We start from the raw sequence: 16,494 nt of genomic DNA, 5'->3' as shown, positions 1-16,494 counted from the left end.
GGAGCGGACCATCTAGACACGCTGACCAGCATGGCTAATCTTGCTTGGACATGGAAAAGCTTAGAGAGAAGTGCTGAAGCTATAGGCTTGCTGCAGGAGTGCGTTCATCTACGCTGTCAGACTCTTCGAGCAGGGCATCCTGATCTAGTATCTTCTCAGGAAACCTTAGCTGAATGGGAAGCAGAGCAAGCAGGTAGAACTCTTGCGATAAGTTAATAATTCTGCTTTATACTATACGCACTCATTACCTTCTTAAGGCTGCGCTTACTATGGAATATATTAGAAATGTACTTGACAGCAGTCGAGGAAGTTGCAAGATTAGCACGAGTCATGTTGATACTTGCAAAGCTAAGACCTTAATACTGACGCAACGGTCATTCGCTCGGCAGACAAAGAATATCCTTGCGCGACAAGGATCTGATAAAATCTCGGAACGTGCCAAAGGTGAGACCGGTTTTGCAAGGTACTGTACCACCTTCCTCCGACGCCAGGAAGTCGATCATCAGCCTTATGGCGCGATCTCATGTAGCGCCGCCCCGGCGGAAGCGAACCACCAGTTCGGGCTCATGTGCAATGATACGTATGCCTTAGCATTTGTGGCTGTGCAGATTAATCCGTCAGTTTTCGGATGATAAGGCGTGGCCCCGGTGCGTGTGTGATTTACATTACTTAGACAGCATATGCTAAGCCTTGTAGGTCGAGTGTCAAGTCGTCTGCTAAGAGCTGTTGAGGGCCTCTCCAGCCGGATAAATCCGGACTACATTCCTGTAATATAGATTAGCCTTTAATTGCACTGAGGGCTTTGATAGATAGTGGAAGGGTATTTTAGCTGCACCGATAGGCATGAATGATAGACGCAAACATTGTTATATGGCTTTGGAACAGGCGAAGTTGTACAGGTGTGTGACGAAAAGATCGACAGCATAGTGATAATTCATGTAATTTTCTATATTTCTACTGGCTGTAGAAGTAGACATACTTGATCGACACCTTGAAACTTAAATCACCCTAATTCCACTAAATTGGAGGATCCAGTCTGACTATTTGTAGAATCCTTTTCGGCACGCCGGGTTTTTCGTTACGCAGGGACAGACGTTAACAGCACTATCAGCCCTACGTAAATGCTTCTCGGATATTAGTTTCCCCAGGGAAATGCAAATGTAGAACGCGTTATACCAATTACAGTCTTATAGCTTCGTAGAGAAAAGATTCCGAAGGGCCAATTGCTATATACGTCCCGCTACACCCACTGTCCCGTTACGACACGATGAACATTAATAGCTTGTTCATTTCTTCCACCTAGCTACAGTGACTTAGACATTCTCTCGGCTATCTGCATTTCCTTCGCGATTACCATTGCCATTCTCTTTCTTCTGAGCCTCTTTTCTACTCTTCCTGCTGGACCAGTAACACCGCGCCAACACCCATAGTACTACAAGGACAAGGAAGCCGGCACAGATCGAGACAGTAATAATCCACGCGAGCTGTCCGGTTGTTAGACCTGATGATGCGAGTCCGCCACCGCTTCCGCCACCGCTTCCACCACCACGTCCACCACCACTTCCACCACCGCTTCCACCACCGCTTCCACCACCGCGCCCGCCACCGCCCTTTCGGGGGGTGAGGATGGAGAGTTTGTTGATGATATTGATAGGGGCCATTTCTGTTGGTGGGGTGTTAGGTTCAGTTGTTGTAGAAGCGTTCCTTTGGCTCTGCTCCTTCCAGCGAAGCGAGTATGAAGACGTCAGTAGCAGTGAAGAGGCCGAGATCGCTTAAATACAGGAACATGAAGAAAGAAGATGCGTGTTGGTGCTTTTTCCTTGTGAAAGATTCTTCGCGTTTCGTAAGTACACAGTGTCGATTCGGTTCGATATGTAGAATGTTATAATGATGTTGCAGAATAGCCGAACAAGAAGTCAAATAAAGCAAAATGTTGAGTCGGAGCATAGACAGCGAACATTGAACCAACCAAACAAAGCGAGCTGTCTTTGATTTAAACTGCCTACAAAACATTCATTCATCAAGACAAACAAGAGGATTCGTCATTGGGTATCTGCTTTTGAGTCAGTTATAGCCTTGACACCTTCATGGAAACTGAACAAGTGTTCCTATGTTGTGAACCGATTTCTTCGGATATTCCACGCATTGAACAAAATGAAAACTGTAAGACATTGCTCCAGCCAGAACCATGACCGTCATGGGATCATTCACCGCCCATCCTGTGATGAAGTTTCCTTCTTCACGAGAGGAGGGTGGTGAGACCGCTTTCTATAGGGTATAGTCTCTGCACAGTAAATAGACATTTAGTGATTGGGAAAAGGATGATGCGCGCAGCCACGATCCCAGACACGGTAAGTCATAACACAATTAGTCATTTGATTGATTGGTCGATATATGATTCGAATTAGATACACTCTCACGCGGCGATGAAAAGATGACTGTTTGAAGAGCTGTGTGCGCGACAGACAAAACACTGGACATGAGTGGACATACATATATTAGTCAGTGGACTGGGTATAACGGGCCGAAGATATGATAATTGAGTGCAGATCAGTGGTAACTATAAAGTAATACAAATATGGATTCAAAGGAAATTCTTAGGAGATGTCTTCCACAAGAGCACCCAGTCCTCGATCATACCCGCGGTCCAAGCGACGATATCCTGGGGAAGTGATATCGCCGATAAATCCACATCGCGGACATCTTCGACAACGGTGATCCAACAGTGGGTCGGCGATATGGCTGTTTTTCCCCTACTCCCCTGGATCCACTCGACGCCTCGGCCGTCTCCGTTGCCTGCGCACCTTCCGAATCCCTCTCCGCATCCACGCGTCGCCTCTCTATAGCTTCTTTCCTACTTTTCCTAGCACTAGGCTTATAACGCTCCCACAGAAATATAGTGAGGAAAACGACAATGATTAAGCCGAAACCTGAGAGTCCGACGATAGCACCGATTGTTAGGCCTCCTGGTCCCTTTTTGCCTCCACACCTAGCTCCACCGCCCCTACCTCCGCCGCCGCTGGCACCCTTCCGAGGGGCGAGGATGGAGAGTGTGTTAACGATATTGATAGGGGCCATACTTGTTGGCAGGGTGTCAGGTTTGGTGGTTAGATGTGCGTGTTTGGTCGTACACCTTTCTCCTAAAGACTAAGTTTGTTTGAAGACCGGAAAGTGAAAAGTAGGAAAGGCGCTTAGAAGTTCTCTTGTAGCGGAGGACAGGTAGCTTTGTAGTTTGCGAATAGGCCGTATCGCATTGATTCAATCATTATATATGTACATCGTTGCAGATAGCAAGACAAAATATCAAAGAGCAGAGTTGAGAAAGGCACTCGGTAAACAATGCTCCATGCAATAGACAAAGAAATAAGCATTGTCATTGTCTGAAAGCGACCTACCAGTCGTTGATCAAGACAAACAAAAAGTTCGCATTTGGTATTTTGCTTTGAGTCAATCGAAGCCTGAACATCATTTCACATGCACTATGTGTGGTTTTCACGGCGTCAACTAGTTCCATTGAATACTTCTGGCAAGCAAGTCTGTTTAGGGTGCATGCACATCTCTGCGCGTTTACACACACATGAACCATCATGTCTAGCACTGCAAAAGAAAAACAGCCATGCCACGTCATGCCCCCTTCACGGCCCCTTCCGAATACCTTTTCATTCAGGTTAGGGGTTAAAGTTGATGCTTCTCGCAGAGCATAGTTTAGATGACAGGTGAACAATGAGTAGCATGAACAAGACATCATGCACCGCCTCCATTGCGGCTGCAAAAAGCCATGACTCAGGTAGTCAATTAATCAATTGGTCGATACATGAGTGTAACCAGACACACATCTAGTAAAAGCACCTACGAAAGATAAATACATTTCTAATTGTGTGTGTGTGCAATGGAGATGAACTGTTTACAAGGGAAATGTGTGGAAGCACATCATATGATAAGTTTAGGTAGGTAGATAATGCAGATGTCTACTAAAAAGGGAAACCCCAGGCGAGCCTCATCCTTGGCCCTCGTCTATTGTTTGAATGTCATTGGGCAAGAGAAAGGAAAAGTAATGGAGGAGGGGATGAGCTGACACCCCTGATCCTCTCTCTGGTCTTCCTCAGCCTCGTCTACCGCAGTCGGTCGTTCGTTCTGAACCAGGCAGACAACGAACGACCGACGAGCACCTGTCCGGACATAACTGACCCCCCGATCAGGTCTCGCTGGCATGGCTTTTCGCGACAATCGCCGCTCGTCTATTATCGACTCGGTCTTGATCCAATCGCCCACATTTCCAGAGTCATGGAGCGAGCTTTCTGAGTCGCAGGACACTCAGCCTGCCGAGGGGTCGGATGAATATCCCAGTAAGATAGTAGAAGAAGGATACGGAAAAAGTGATAATGATGCCACGGCTATGGGTCAACTTGATGGCCAGCATCTGCACGCTCAAGAAGAGAACATCCAGCAATACGAATGCTCTTATCAGAAACCAAGCAGCGTGAAGGACATGCCTGCAGGTTCAAACAGGGGATCGTGGGCGACTGCATATACCAATTTCTCGACTTTCCGTTCGCAGCGACAAAGCATATCCGATTCGCGGTTCTCAAAGCTATCAGCTGGACTGTCGTGGCGCACAGCTCGGTCAACCATGTCCCAGGACGTCGGGTCGAAGACAGGAAGTTTCTACAGCGCAACATCAAGTGTAGTAGGGTATGAGACCTCAGCCATGACGATGTTCCGTCCCCTCCATTGACATGATAGAAAAACAGGATCGCACCGCCCTCCGAAAAGACCACTTCCGATAGCACATGGATGGAACACATCCGGTCCCTGAAGCTTGTGCTCGCTCCGTCGTTGGAACAAGACTGGTCGGGCCGAGGCCAACATGCTGAATTTGACTCGGAAGAAGAAGTGCCCCTTCAGGTGGAGTCAGTCCTTGGATATGGGACCGCCTTGGTGGAAAGCGTCCGGTGCCGAAGAATACGACTTGCAAGGAAAACGATCAATTGTTCATTCCGCCTGCGGAAAGAAGATGCGGTTAAAGAGGTTGCACATCTCCAACGTCTACACCATACTCATATTATCCAGGTGGTAGGGACTTATATCTGCGGGCGCAAATTGTCGATCCTGCTATATCCTGTGGCAGAGTACACACTGGATATATTCATGCTCAAAGTACGCACCTCTTCGATCGTGGACAAACTGCAACTCGGCGCGCAAAGAAACATTCCAACAGAAGCGGAAAGATCGTTTGAAACCTTCTTCTCATGCTTAGGTAGAGCCATGGCTTTCGTACATAAAAACTTGGTCAAGCACATGGACATCAAGCCTACGAACATCTTGGTGAAAAGAAATTCAGAGAAGACACTCATACCCTTCCAAACCTTCAAGATCATCATCGCGGACTTTGGCGTATCTCGTTCCTACTCGTCAATAACGGAGGTCTGCACAGAGTCCCCTACTAGCTTCACTAGAACATACGCAGCACCTGAGGTGATCGAGCAGGCTCCACGCGACTTCTCCGCCGACATGTTCTCACTTGGCTGCGTGTTCGTCGAAATGCTGGCCACTCTGGAACGATGTTTTCCCCGGCGATACATTCTCGGCTGGATGAAGCGACCGTGCAACATCTTCTCCAAGGCCTGGCTCAGAGATTTCCAACAGGAGATGCGTTTAGTCTCAACGGATACTATACCAGGTCAGACCCTGACATCGCACGAAGCCCTAGAGCTACTCCGCATGAGGAATCCACAACAGGACAGGTCGTACCACGCCAACGCGAAAGAGATAATACGATGGCTCTCACGCGGCAACGAGCTGGACGAGGAGAAATTCCTGGTTGAATACGGCATGGACGCGATCCAGATTCGCCAATTCGTTGACCTAGTCTGCGCAATGCTAAGTGACCGGCCTAGTTCAAGGCCGACTTCGTCACAGCTAGAGAACTTTTTCAAGGGCCAGGGCGTCTTTCCGATTTGCGACTGCGGGCCAGGACCAGATGCCTACGAGGTCGCGGCCGGGTGAACATATTGATACTTCAAGATTTAGAGAAGAGAATTTACCGGCTTGCACTGGAGATTGAGAAATTGGTGGACGCTATTTGGCAGCAGCACCCATCAACTCTCACATCACTGAGATGGAATCGTTCCGCCATCTCTTCTGCGTCTAAATTAACTTTGCTGCAGGATGTCTTACGGTTCTAAAGCAGAGTTCCAAGACATTAATGGCTGCCCTTTCCATGGGGATATTGGGCTTTCCATCTCGTGTGTGCCGAGTGCGATATGCTGCGGCCGTGGTCAGGCCAAAAGTATAAAGGTTCGAAATGGTGCACATCTCCACACGCACTTGCGTCTTTCTCATTTCCTCCTAGGGACGGAGGGAGATCCGGGAGGAAGAAGGAATGGAGTTCAGAAAGATAAAGAAAATGAGCGGTAGGAAAAGCAAACGATGAGGACAACACCAACTTGAGACGTGAGTACATCCAGTGAAATTTTCAACGTGTCAAGGTTTCACCCGACTCAGACACAAAAAGCCCAACGAGGAATGCCCTTGTTCGCCTCGGTCGTGGACCAGCGGCTTTTGGTCAAAGACAATGCTAAATCGTTTGCTTTTGTCTCAACGCTCATCATTCAGTCCGCGGCCTACTGTCCCACTCCGCTTTGCCTTTCAATTTCTATGATTGTTTGTCTGTCCTCGTGTTGAGAAATGATATACATATATATGTCGATCGATATCGGCACGAGACGACCCTTCCACAAAGTCAGCCACAAAGTCGACCACAAAGTCACTTACCAGACGCGTCTTCCCCAAGAGCATCTATTCAGTCTTCAAGTCCACTCTATCACCCCTCTTTACACTCAAAAAGATCTTCAAACCCCATCCACGCCTCAGACCCAATCCTTAAAGGGAAACCCCACTCTTTTCCAGCATTACAAAGGAAAGAAGACATATATAGACCATGGCCGTCAATGAAGCAGTGACATGTCGCTACCTACAGCGATCTCCGCTCCGGGTTGTATCGACTTACTCATTTTTTGGACTAAATACCTTTGCATCTTCCCCACGTCACCAGCCATAGCTAGCCTTTTCCCATCACTCCTTCCTTTCCATGGCATTCGCATGTAGCATACTACTCGTACATAACTCAAACCTAATCACTCAACCTATAATACTAAATCTTTGTCAATACTACACCGGCCATGCCCACCTCCCATACCCATCTTCCATATGCGAACTCTGGAACCACTTGAGAACTTGAGGCAGGTTCGCAGTTTTACCACGGAGCCCACAGATGTATGCACATACGTACCCTGCCTATGCAGCTGTTCCAAAACACAATGGATTGATAAAACAGCTCCCGCCGTGGAAGGAAAATGATCGCGTGAGCCCCAGTACAGCAGCAGTCATCGCGGCAAAGTATTAGTAAATCGAAGTAAGGTGTCAAAGTGCTTATGCGCTGGTGAAAGTAAACAGTCTCTGAACATGGGCCCCGCGTTCAATATCCATGCAATTCTAAACATCTTGAAAGACGTCTCAGGTGAATGCCTGGCCCGGCAACTTTCCGATTTGGCACCCAGGTCTCTCCAGTGTCACCCTATACAGCCCTACAGACGATGAGCAGGGCAGTCGATTGTTCTACAGTGAACGAAAGGTAAGAAGCATATTCATTCAAGCCCAAAGCAACCCATTTCCAAGACCCAAGCTCTCACACCTGTTGCGTCAGTGTCTTGAAACGCAAGGTACAACGACTGAAGAGAGTGTTGAACCTAGCAGTATACACACTCATCCAGCATACGTAAGTTTTCGATAAACTTGAACTCCTAATCCTCTTAACTTATAAACAGAAACAAACACCCCAGCAAGGAGCGCTTCACTAGCTTTTTTCGGCTCGATATCCCTCTTTATCGCCTTTGTCTTAACGCTTATTATCCAGTCCATAGGCCTCCTATGAACTTTACATCAAGTAATCCTTTATCTACATTGTCTATCCAACCATTCATTGTTCGGCAATACCATTCGTACTTCTCTAAGCAGGTAGTAGGTAGGTATATATATCAACAGACCCCACAACCCCAACCACCAAACTCACTCAATCCCTTCTCTCTATCTCTCTCTCAAACAAGCACTCCAATCTCATTTCATATCTCCTTTCCGCCCTTCTAGTCAAAGGTCATGGCCCCAACCCCAACACCCCACCACCTCGCCGCCCAAAGCAAGCGCTGCAGCCAGTCTTCCTGCAAGGAGGCCGAAACGCAAGATTCCACCCTCTACGTGTTTGTAGTTTTGGTATACGTAATTCTTTTGCTCGGGGGGGTAGCTAGAGTCATAATAATCGAGTTGAAAGGCCCGGTGATGGACTTCACGTCTGGGGTGCTTAGGGAGAGGAGGGAGGCTAGGGAGAGGGTGGAGGCTAGGAAGAGGATGGAGCAGAGGGAGGAGGACTTGTTGTGGGAGGGGGAGTTTTGGGAGGGAGAGAGGGAGGAGGACGAGGACGAAGACGAGGAGAAGAAGGAGGAGGAGGAGGCGTAGGAGGATAGATAAAGATAATAGGGATGTTTGTGTGTGCACTATGTGCACTGTATACTCGTTGCAGCGAGTAGTAGCTGGTAACTACATAGCAATCCAATTCTCTCATCCATACCTCAAAATCGCTTCTTTCAACACAAACAGAGCTTAAGCCAGATTAGAATTCAGTTCGTATCTACTAAACCCCAGACTCTAAGTTTTCCTATAAGGTTCTTACTTATAGTCATTATTATATACCTAGGTACTTCATGTCAATATGTCCTTTGTCGCTCGCGACGACAGTAGGTTAGCCCTGCGATGTACATCCGTCAATCATCTATATGTAACTAGGTACACAACAGCAGCCCGACACCCTAGACACGGATGGATAAGGGCAAGCCAGAGGAGCGCAGGACCACCAACACCTCCCTCCGTTCGAAGAAAATATACATATCAACAAGTGTAATCACACAATCCGTCGTCACCAAGTCCGAAGCAGCAGAATAAGACGCCGCCCCGCCATACCAGCACACATTAAATCGCATAAAAACGACGACAACTTCGCTCCAAAACCCCCCAAGGAATGAATCACCGCGGAGGCGCGAAATCATGCGGTCGGTCGGTCAGTCGGGCGGTCGGTCGATGAATTCTCATTTGCAATCGACCAACATGCGTGGCGTCCCAACTACTTCCTCTTCTCCCTCACATTACTCCCAAAGACATTGACCTGCGCCCTGCTCCCCCGCTCCACAGGCCTCAGATCCACCTCCTTCTTCTTCTCCTTGCTGGCCTCGCGCCTCGCCTTCCACCGCTCGCGCCACGACATGGCCTCCCGCCGCGCATCTTCCTCGCGGTGCTCGGCCGTCACGGGCGCGCAGACGGCGGCGATTCTCGCGGCGGTGGCCGCGTCGCGAGCTGTGTTTGTGGGCGGTGGTGGGGGGGATGCTGTCTTGGTGGCCCAGAAGGGTGGGGGCAGGTTGGCGATGTAGGAGTCGTATGATTCTTTGGCGGGTGCGGGTTGTTGTTGTTGTGGTTGTGATGATGGGGTTGGTTGGGGTGCTGTGGTGGGAGCTTCTTTTGGGGTTGCGGCATCGTCGGAGCGTCCAGCGACTGGGCCAGTCGCGTGTTGGGTATTGGTGTTCTCAGTGGGGGGCATTGTGGGCGGTTTCCACGCGAAGGTTAAGTGTGGAGAGGGAGGTTTATTGAATGAGTGAGTGTATTAGGTACCTAAGGTATTTATGAATTATCTCAGAGAGAACTTGGTGTAACATGCAATGTCAGCACTTCTCTTGATGACTTTGGTAATCATACGAGATAGGAAGCCTGATGCACAGCCATTGGTTGCCTGACTGCATCACTTCCGCCAAGTTTGTTAACATTAGGTATTGTACTTTGAGCTACCAACCACGGTTGGGTTGAAATTGGTTGATTGATCGATTTGTATCAATGCTACTATCGTACAGGTACGTAGTTGCCCGTCATCTTATGCTATGGGTAGGACTTGGACAACCTGGGAATGGAGAAGAGGCGTGAAAGCAGCATGCAAAGCTACCTGACATTATATACTCTGGCAATGTTGTCACATTCGATTCAGCAAATTGGTATGTGTCTTGACATTTTAATTCATTTTTGATTTCTTGTTTTTGATTAACCTCATCGTCAATCAATCATACTGAAATGCCCTCTTTGATAACAAGAGGTTCGTCTACAAACTTTACGACTTCCACCCATCGTCAACGCCTCTGGCTCATGCAGACTGTACGTACGTCCCCGACGTAGAATTCAAAACGCCATTTCATACTGATTGTCATCATACTCGTACTTTTTCTTTTAACCCAAAAGAACTCTTCATTACCCCCCTGTCAAAGATGCAACGGACGCGGAAAGCCAATCTAAAACTGCCTCATGTCGACGACGCAGCGGATGCAGTCGCCGGCCTTCATGTCGCCGAAAGCGGTGTTGATCTTGGAGAGCGGCTGGCGATGGGTGATGAACTCATCGACCTTGAGCTGGCCGCCGAGGTAGTCGTCAACGAGACCCGGGAGCTGGGAGCGACCCTTGACGCCGCCGAACGCGCAGCCCTTCCACACGCGGCCCGTGACGAGCTGGAATGGACGAGTGGAGATCTCCTGGCCGGCGGCAGCGACGCCGATGACGATGGACTCGCCCCAGCCCTTGTGGCAGGCCTCGAGGGCGGACCGCATGACGTGCACGTTGCCCGTGCAGTCGAACGTGTAGTCGCAGCCGCCGTCGGTCATCTCGATGAGCTTCTCCTGGATGCTCTGGCCGCCGAGCTTGGTGGGGTTCACGAAGTGGGTGCCGCCGAACTTCTTGGCCCATTCCTCCTTGCTGTCGTTGACATCGACGACGATGATCATGCCGGCGCCGTTCTTGACGGCTCCCTGGATGACGGATAGACCGACGCAGCCGGCGCCGAAGACAGCGACGTTGGCGCCCTTCTCGATACCGCCCTTGCCTGCGGTGATGACGGCCGCGCCGTAGCCGGTGGTGATGCCGCAGCCGAGCAGGCAGGTTCGGTCCATGGGGGCTTTCTCGGTGATGGCGACGACGGAGATGTCGGCAACGACGGTGTACTGGGAGAAGGTGGAGGTTCCCATGAAGTGGAGGAGGTCCTGGCCCTTGCACCTGAAGCGCGAGGTGCCATCGGGCATGACACCCTTTCCTTGGGTTGCGCGGATCTTGCCGCAGAGGTTGGTCTTGCCGGACTTGCAGAACTTGCACTCCTTGCACTCGGGGGTGCTGTTGACTGTTAGTGCTGATGTCTAGGGGTTTTTGAAGTTTGGAACGTACTAGAGAGCAACGACGTGGTCACCGGGCTTGACGTTGGTGACGCCCTCGCCGACGGACTCTACGATACCAGCACCCTCGTGACCGAGGACGATGGGGAAAGCACCCTCGGGGTCCTTTCCGGAGAGGGTGTATGCATCTGGGGATAGATGTCAGTTCCAATTGTCCTCCAAAGGAATTTCTATTCTTATGAGTGGTAGAGTATAGACGTACCGGTATGGCAGACACCGGTGTAGTAGATCTGGATGCGGACCTCATGGGCCCTAGGGGGAAGGACCTCGATGTCCTCGAGGGAGAGGTCCTTTCCGGCCTCCCAGGCGACGGCGGCCTAATTGATTGTAAATCAGCAATTGTTTCTTCTCGTAGTTTCCATATTTCTTTCCGATCTGCTTTCACATGTTCTCACGATGTGTAGCCTTGTGGATTGATTGTATGACGTTGCGGAGCCGCAGAGCGCCAAGCGGGGGGAGGTCGGAAATGGTTCGGAATCGGAATGGAGAGAGGAGAGGGAGGAGAGGGAGGAGAGGAGGGGCAGACGGAGGAGGGCGGGGCTGGCGGGGCATGACGAGGTCGCTGCGGGTGAGCTTCCGGGAGTGACGCCGAAAGACACAGACACACAACGCGGTACAACAGCTGGTTGCGGCGAGGGGAAGTATTATGTCTAGAGGAAGAAGAATGAAGAATTGATCTTCAATTCAGTCTGTAGCTCCAAAGGCAATCTTCTCGACGCCATGTCAAGCTGTGTATCGTGTCGTGTTGTGCTGTACGGTGCGGTAGAGCCTGAGCTCTCCTACCCCTCGGAGGTCTCATTGAGCGAACAAGGAAAGAAGCTCCGTCGCAACTGCCGGCCACATCCTCATCCCTCCTCACTCAACTCACTGCCCGTCCCTCTCTCCTCTCTTCTCATCGCTTCAATCTCTCGGTGTAATTGTGTATTGTGTATGGTTGCAATCGCATTGCAGTGCAGTCCTCGAATGGAACGGAATAGAAAGTATGGCATTACCAACGTACCTTGCAAGTGATGGTCTGTAGTCAAATACAATAGTTAGCGATCAATTCAAATCAATTCTTCGTTGTTTTCATCGTGTATCTTTCCATTACTTCACCATTCCGTAGATTGGCGAAAAGTAAGAAAAGAGGGAGGGGTGGATGGTGAGGGTGAGGATGAGGATGAGGATGATGACGTACCTTTCCAACAGTATCAGCAGACATTGTAGCTGTGTTCGAAGGAATCGATGTGGAAGTCGAAGTGGAAGAAGTGAGGGAAAGAGTCGGGGGAGTGACGGTGTTAAGAAGGTTTCTTAACCTGTCGAGGGTGGTAAAGGAGGAAGTGGTAGAGGAAGACGTGGTGAATGTAGGTTGGAGAAGGAAAAAAGAAGAGACGGAGGATGGCACTCGTCTCTCTTTTTAACCTTTTCGGGTGTAAAGTAGGTAAGTAGTGGTCGTCGGGTTGTTGGGGGGATTGGTTGGTTGCGGGCGAAGTCGGTAAGGTGGGGGAGGGGGAGAGGCAGGAGAGCTACAGCTACAGAGCTATTACAGCTATCCAGATAGAATGTAGTAGATAGGTAGAGAACAGATACTCGGTAGTAAGGTGGTAATTGGTGTTGATTGATTGATGATGGCGGAGTTGGTGATTAGTGGAGCTAGACAACGGAGATTTTATCTATGAACGTCAAAGTGTACGATGATGCTCGTGGTAATGGATGGATGGATCGACTTCCCCTTCTCTTACTATTTATTCAATCTGTTACTTAGGTATCTACTCTACCGTCGTTATTCTTGTCATCTACGGAAGCGGATCCCTTCCCATCCACCACCAATTCAACCCCTCTTCTCCGTCGCATAAGATACCTCATGGATAGATAACTTACACATAGCATAGCACATCATAGCTAGCATAGCCGTAGTATCTCGCAGGTGGGGAACTCATCGGGAAGGTATGCGACAAACAGGCAATCCATTGCTGTCCCTCTACTAGTTACTGATCCAATGCCGTGACTGAGCGCGTGCGGTTCAGCCATGCAAGTTTTCCCACTTTGCGGCTCCGTCTCCGTCTCCGTTGGGTGCAGCGTCACGCCTTCTAACGCCTTCGCCTTCTACCCAGTATTCTAGGCATAACACTATTAGCCAATGATAGACTTCTCCAGGAGATATCGAGTGCAAAATATACCATACCTCGTAGTATGCAATTGTTTACTTGATCTTCTCATTATGCCCCCCGTAGTCGTACATAATGATACAAGTACCATTGATCTGTCTGTCCATCAATTCCAATCCCCTCTCAAGAAATCCCTACCGAGCGAAAATGAATTAACAAGAAACGGGAGAAACCTTCCTATTTCCATCCACACAGAATGAATGAATAATACTGCCATCGTTACTGCCCAAGACCTTCCAGAAGTCTCCTTTGCTCGGCGTGTGAGGGAGGGGAGGGGGCAAAGGCCGGACATATTTCGCGACCGCCTCGGATCCTCGACCCTCGACTCCCCTCTACCTATGACTGCCACAGCGCAGTACACATACACACCACGCAAAACAATTGTACATCGTTCACAAGATAAGTACAAGTAATGCCCGAATTATCGCAAGGAGAAACGCACAAGACTCGCACCAATCTCGGCATACCTCCCGAGAAACCCAAAGTTGGTGGGTTGCGGAGGTCGATGTGCGAGTGTTGCGGATTCGATTGCCATTTCGGGGGGGGTGTGTCCCCTCCGCTCTTCTCTTACTACTACGAGGTACGCTCCACACTCCGAGTATCTATCGCGCAATGATTCGTCGATCAATCAAAGGTATCCTTTCCTTCTGTATTTCTGATGACTTTTATACCTGATTAACTTGACTGGGTTTCATACTTTTACATCAATTGGTTGATGAACCAATGATGTGGATTGGGTTACTGTCTCTTTACATACAACACCATTGGATCGACAGAGCCGCCCGGGATGGTTCCGATATTGAACAAAGCTACCTGTGGCTTTGATACCTTTCCTACGTCTTGTGTCTACACATATCTATCAATGTCTAGATATATTCCTTAGGACTACAACATTATTGGGCGATTATTTATCGTCACATGCCAGTACATACTAGGTATGAGGTACGAAAGTATATACCTATATATCACTGTATGTAGAGCACCCTGGACGGTCTTCATCGTATATGTAACTATATATATATATATATATATACATATACCCCCGTCCTATCTTTCGATACTCGAATGAATCCACTTCCCTCCCCTCTCTCTTCCTTTCACTTTCCCCCCGTACCAATACCTCTGAAGAGGCTTATGGCGGATGGTAAGAAGTGCTGGCTGGTGTTGAACATCATTCCCTTCGTCGGTACTGTCTAACAGTCTGTGAATCGTATATCTAGGGTATCGTGGACATTCCACTCCTACATCAAGGATGGCCACGGAAAGGTACGAGAAGGTAAAATATGGTATGGTATGGTAAGGTATATGCATTGCTTGCTCGCCTGCTTGCTCGCTAACTAACAGAGAAAACCCGTGGTATCATCAAAACTCCAATCGCGAATAGCCTCATCCTCATCCCCTAACATCCTCACCATCTACTGTATGTCTACACCTTCTCCACAACCTCCCCTTCACTCTCCTTGACCGCCGGCTCAACCTTCTTCCCAACCCCCTTATCCTTCTCCCTATCCTTCAACGACGCGCCCCTAACCACCTTCCCCCAACTACTCGCCCTCCCCCTAATCCCCGCTCCCTTCAAACTCCCACTCCTACTCCCCCTTCCACTCCCCCCCTCTACCTTCTCCAGCCCCAACAACTCCCTCACCACCCCAACCTCAACATGATCCCTCGTATTCCTCATCCTATGCACCCACTTCACCTCCCCGCCCTCGAACAGAAACTCCCCGCCAACCTGCTTGAAATCCCCTCCCTGCAGCGCCTTGTTTCCCGTCTTGATCCCCTGCACTATACTCTGCACGCTCGTCACGAGCAGATTCGACGAGATGTACTCGGGCTTGCGGCCCAGGTCGAACGTCCGCGTCATGCCCAGGTGGTCGTACAGCCGGCGCGTCGGGTCCGCGTACACGGGGAACGGGCACGACGTCTCGCGGACGTACATGTCGATTAGCGAGGGCCGGCCGCAGCCGATTATGGTTATGAAGGTGGGGGTCGGGAGGGAGAGGAGGGAGTCGGGGGTTATGGAGGCGGAGAGGCTGCGGAGGTATTCTTGGCAGTTCTGTGGTACGGGTTAGCTGGTTAGCTGGGAGGGGGGTTTTGAGGGGATGGGAGGGGAAAAGAACGTACGCCGCAGAAGAAATGCCGGATGAAGATTATGAGCTGCCGGGGCGCGACGCCGGGGCCTGAGTATAGCTCTTTGAACGGCCGCGACTGCCCTGCGGAGTCGAGGATGACGAGATCGCCGACTTTGTCGAGGGTGGCTTGCGAGGGGAGGTCGTCGTTTACGTCGACGTTGCCCGCGAAGTCGAGCTCGATGTCCTTTTCGAGCGTGGGCGTCGTCTTGCCTTCGCCTTGGGCTGCGCCGTTTGGTGCGGTGTCTGTGGTGGGAGGTTGCGTGGTGGTTTCGCCGTTCGTTGTTGAAGCCGCAGCTGGAGGTTGAGGTTGGGATTGAGCTTCAGGGAGCGCATCTCCCGGTTTCTCGACCGCAGCGACACCTGATGAAGCATCCTTCGCGCTGGTCTCTGCTCCTGAAGTGCCCTCCGCAGACTTGCGCTGTGGTTGTTGCTGTTGCTGCGTTGCCGCCGCTACGTCCGCCATCTTTCCGTTATTCGCCTCTTGTCTCGATTGTCCCGCTTTCGAAAGTCTCTCGCTGTGTTATGCTTGTATTCCCCGTGGTGAAGTAGTCTGGTGACAGATTCGCGTTCGTTCGTTTCGTTCGTTCGGCGTTACAAAATCAACGTTTCGTCGTTCAACAGAACAGTGGTGGGGAGAGAGAGGGATGATAGAGTTTTGTGAGTTCGTCGTTCGTTGTTACAGTCCGTTCCAAGCAAAGCAAGTCTGCATGCAGCCAACTAGCGCGCGCGAAACGCACGGGTTTGGTTTCAAAAGCTGTGGCGGTAACAAAGCCACCTGCGTGAGCGTGCAGGACAAATCTGTAGACTCAAAAGAACTGGTAGCAAGGCGCAGCACGGAAAAGAAGAACGACAAGAAGGAGAGCGAGTGCGCGATGGTTGTCTTGGTTTTTAGCGAAGACGATGATGGTG

General features: G+C 50.1%; 9 protein-coding genes across 9 annotated transcripts; 2 read left to right on the top strand and 7 right to left on the bottom strand.

Annotated features, from left to right (window-relative positions):
- Positions 1 to 216, top strand: BU24DRAFT_348120 (uncharacterized protein; the record flags this gene model as incomplete). Its single annotated transcript, XM_033523553.1, has 1 exon — positions 1 to 216. A coding segment is annotated over one exon (216 nt), but the record flags the coding sequence as incomplete, so codon positions are not given.
- A 1,001-nt stretch (positions 217 to 1,217) lies between these two features.
- Positions 1,218 to 1,783, bottom strand: BU24DRAFT_424046 (uncharacterized protein). The gene has a single exon (XM_033528403.1). It carries the CDS (start codon positions 1,659 to 1,661, stop codon positions 1,314 to 1,316), a length of 348 nt encoding a protein of 115 aa, XP_033383492.1. The 5' UTR covers positions 1,662 to 1,783; the 3' UTR covers positions 1,218 to 1,313.
- Positions 1,784 to 2,634: 851 nt separating this feature from the next.
- BU24DRAFT_493601 (uncharacterized protein) lies at positions 2,635 to 3,078 on the bottom strand (the record flags this gene model as incomplete). The annotated part of the gene is made up of 1 exon (XM_033533985.1): positions 2,635 to 3,078. The coding sequence occupies one exon, from the start codon at positions 3,076 to 3,078 to the stop codon at positions 2,635 to 2,637; it is 444 nt and encodes a 147-aa protein (XP_033383491.1).
- Positions 3,079 to 4,210: 1,132 nt separating this feature from the next.
- BU24DRAFT_463867 (kinase-like protein) lies at positions 4,211 to 6,006 on the top strand (the record flags this gene model as incomplete). The annotated part of the gene is made up of 2 exons (XM_033532167.1): positions 4,211 to 4,692; positions 4,752 to 6,006. 2 exons carry the CDS (start codon positions 4,211 to 4,213, stop codon positions 6,004 to 6,006), a joined length of 1,737 nt encoding a protein of 578 aa, XP_033383490.1.
- A 98-nt stretch (positions 6,007 to 6,104) lies between these two features.
- On the bottom strand, positions 6,105 to 6,575 carry BU24DRAFT_229016 (uncharacterized protein). The gene has a single exon (XM_033522149.1). It carries the CDS (start codon positions 6,461 to 6,463, stop codon positions 6,203 to 6,205), a length of 261 nt encoding a protein of 86 aa, XP_033383489.1. The 5' UTR covers positions 6,464 to 6,575; the 3' UTR covers positions 6,105 to 6,202.
- A 1,551-nt stretch (positions 6,576 to 8,126) lies between these two features.
- BU24DRAFT_482724 (uncharacterized protein) lies at positions 8,127 to 8,511 on the bottom strand (the record flags this gene model as incomplete). Its single annotated transcript, XM_033533253.1, has 1 exon — positions 8,127 to 8,511. A coding segment is annotated over one exon (366 nt), but the record flags the coding sequence as incomplete, so codon positions are not given.
- A 551-nt stretch (positions 8,512 to 9,062) lies between these two features.
- On the bottom strand, positions 9,063 to 9,829 carry BU24DRAFT_229010 (uncharacterized protein). Its single transcript, XM_033522148.1, has one exon. It carries the CDS (start codon positions 9,641 to 9,643, stop codon positions 9,173 to 9,175), a length of 471 nt encoding a protein of 156 aa, XP_033383487.1. The 5' UTR covers positions 9,644 to 9,829; the 3' UTR covers positions 9,063 to 9,172.
- Positions 9,830 to 10,217: 388 nt separating this feature from the next.
- Positions 10,218 to 12,654, bottom strand: BU24DRAFT_424040 (S-nitrosoglutathione reductase). Its single transcript, XM_033528402.1, has 5 exons — positions 12,484 to 12,654; positions 12,307 to 12,321; positions 11,509 to 11,623; positions 11,299 to 11,434; positions 10,218 to 11,247 (listed from the first exon to the last, which is right to left on the bottom strand). The coding sequence occupies exons 1-5, from the start codon at positions 12,505 to 12,507 to the stop codon at positions 10,380 to 10,382; spliced, it is 1,158 nt and encodes a 385-aa protein (XP_033383486.1). The 5' UTR covers positions 12,508 to 12,654; the 3' UTR covers positions 10,218 to 10,379.
- Positions 12,655 to 14,879: 2,225 nt separating this feature from the next.
- On the bottom strand, positions 14,880 to 16,048 carry BU24DRAFT_410819 (uncharacterized protein; the record flags this gene model as incomplete). Its single annotated transcript, XM_033526012.1, has 2 exons — positions 14,880 to 15,509; positions 15,578 to 16,048. 2 exons carry the CDS (start codon positions 16,046 to 16,048, stop codon positions 14,880 to 14,882), a joined length of 1,101 nt encoding a protein of 366 aa, XP_033383485.1.
- Positions 16,049 to 16,494: the final 446 nt, after the last annotated feature.

This window comes from Aaosphaeria arxii (assembly GCF_010015735.1).
Source record: "Aaosphaeria arxii CBS 175.79 unplaced genomic scaffold BU24scaffold_5, whole genome shotgun sequence".
Lineage (NCBI taxonomy): Eukaryota > Fungi > Ascomycota > Dothideomycetes > Pleosporales > Aaosphaeria > Aaosphaeria arxii.
Note: the sequence above shows the minus strand (reverse complement) of the source record. Positions and strands in the feature narration are given on the sequence as shown.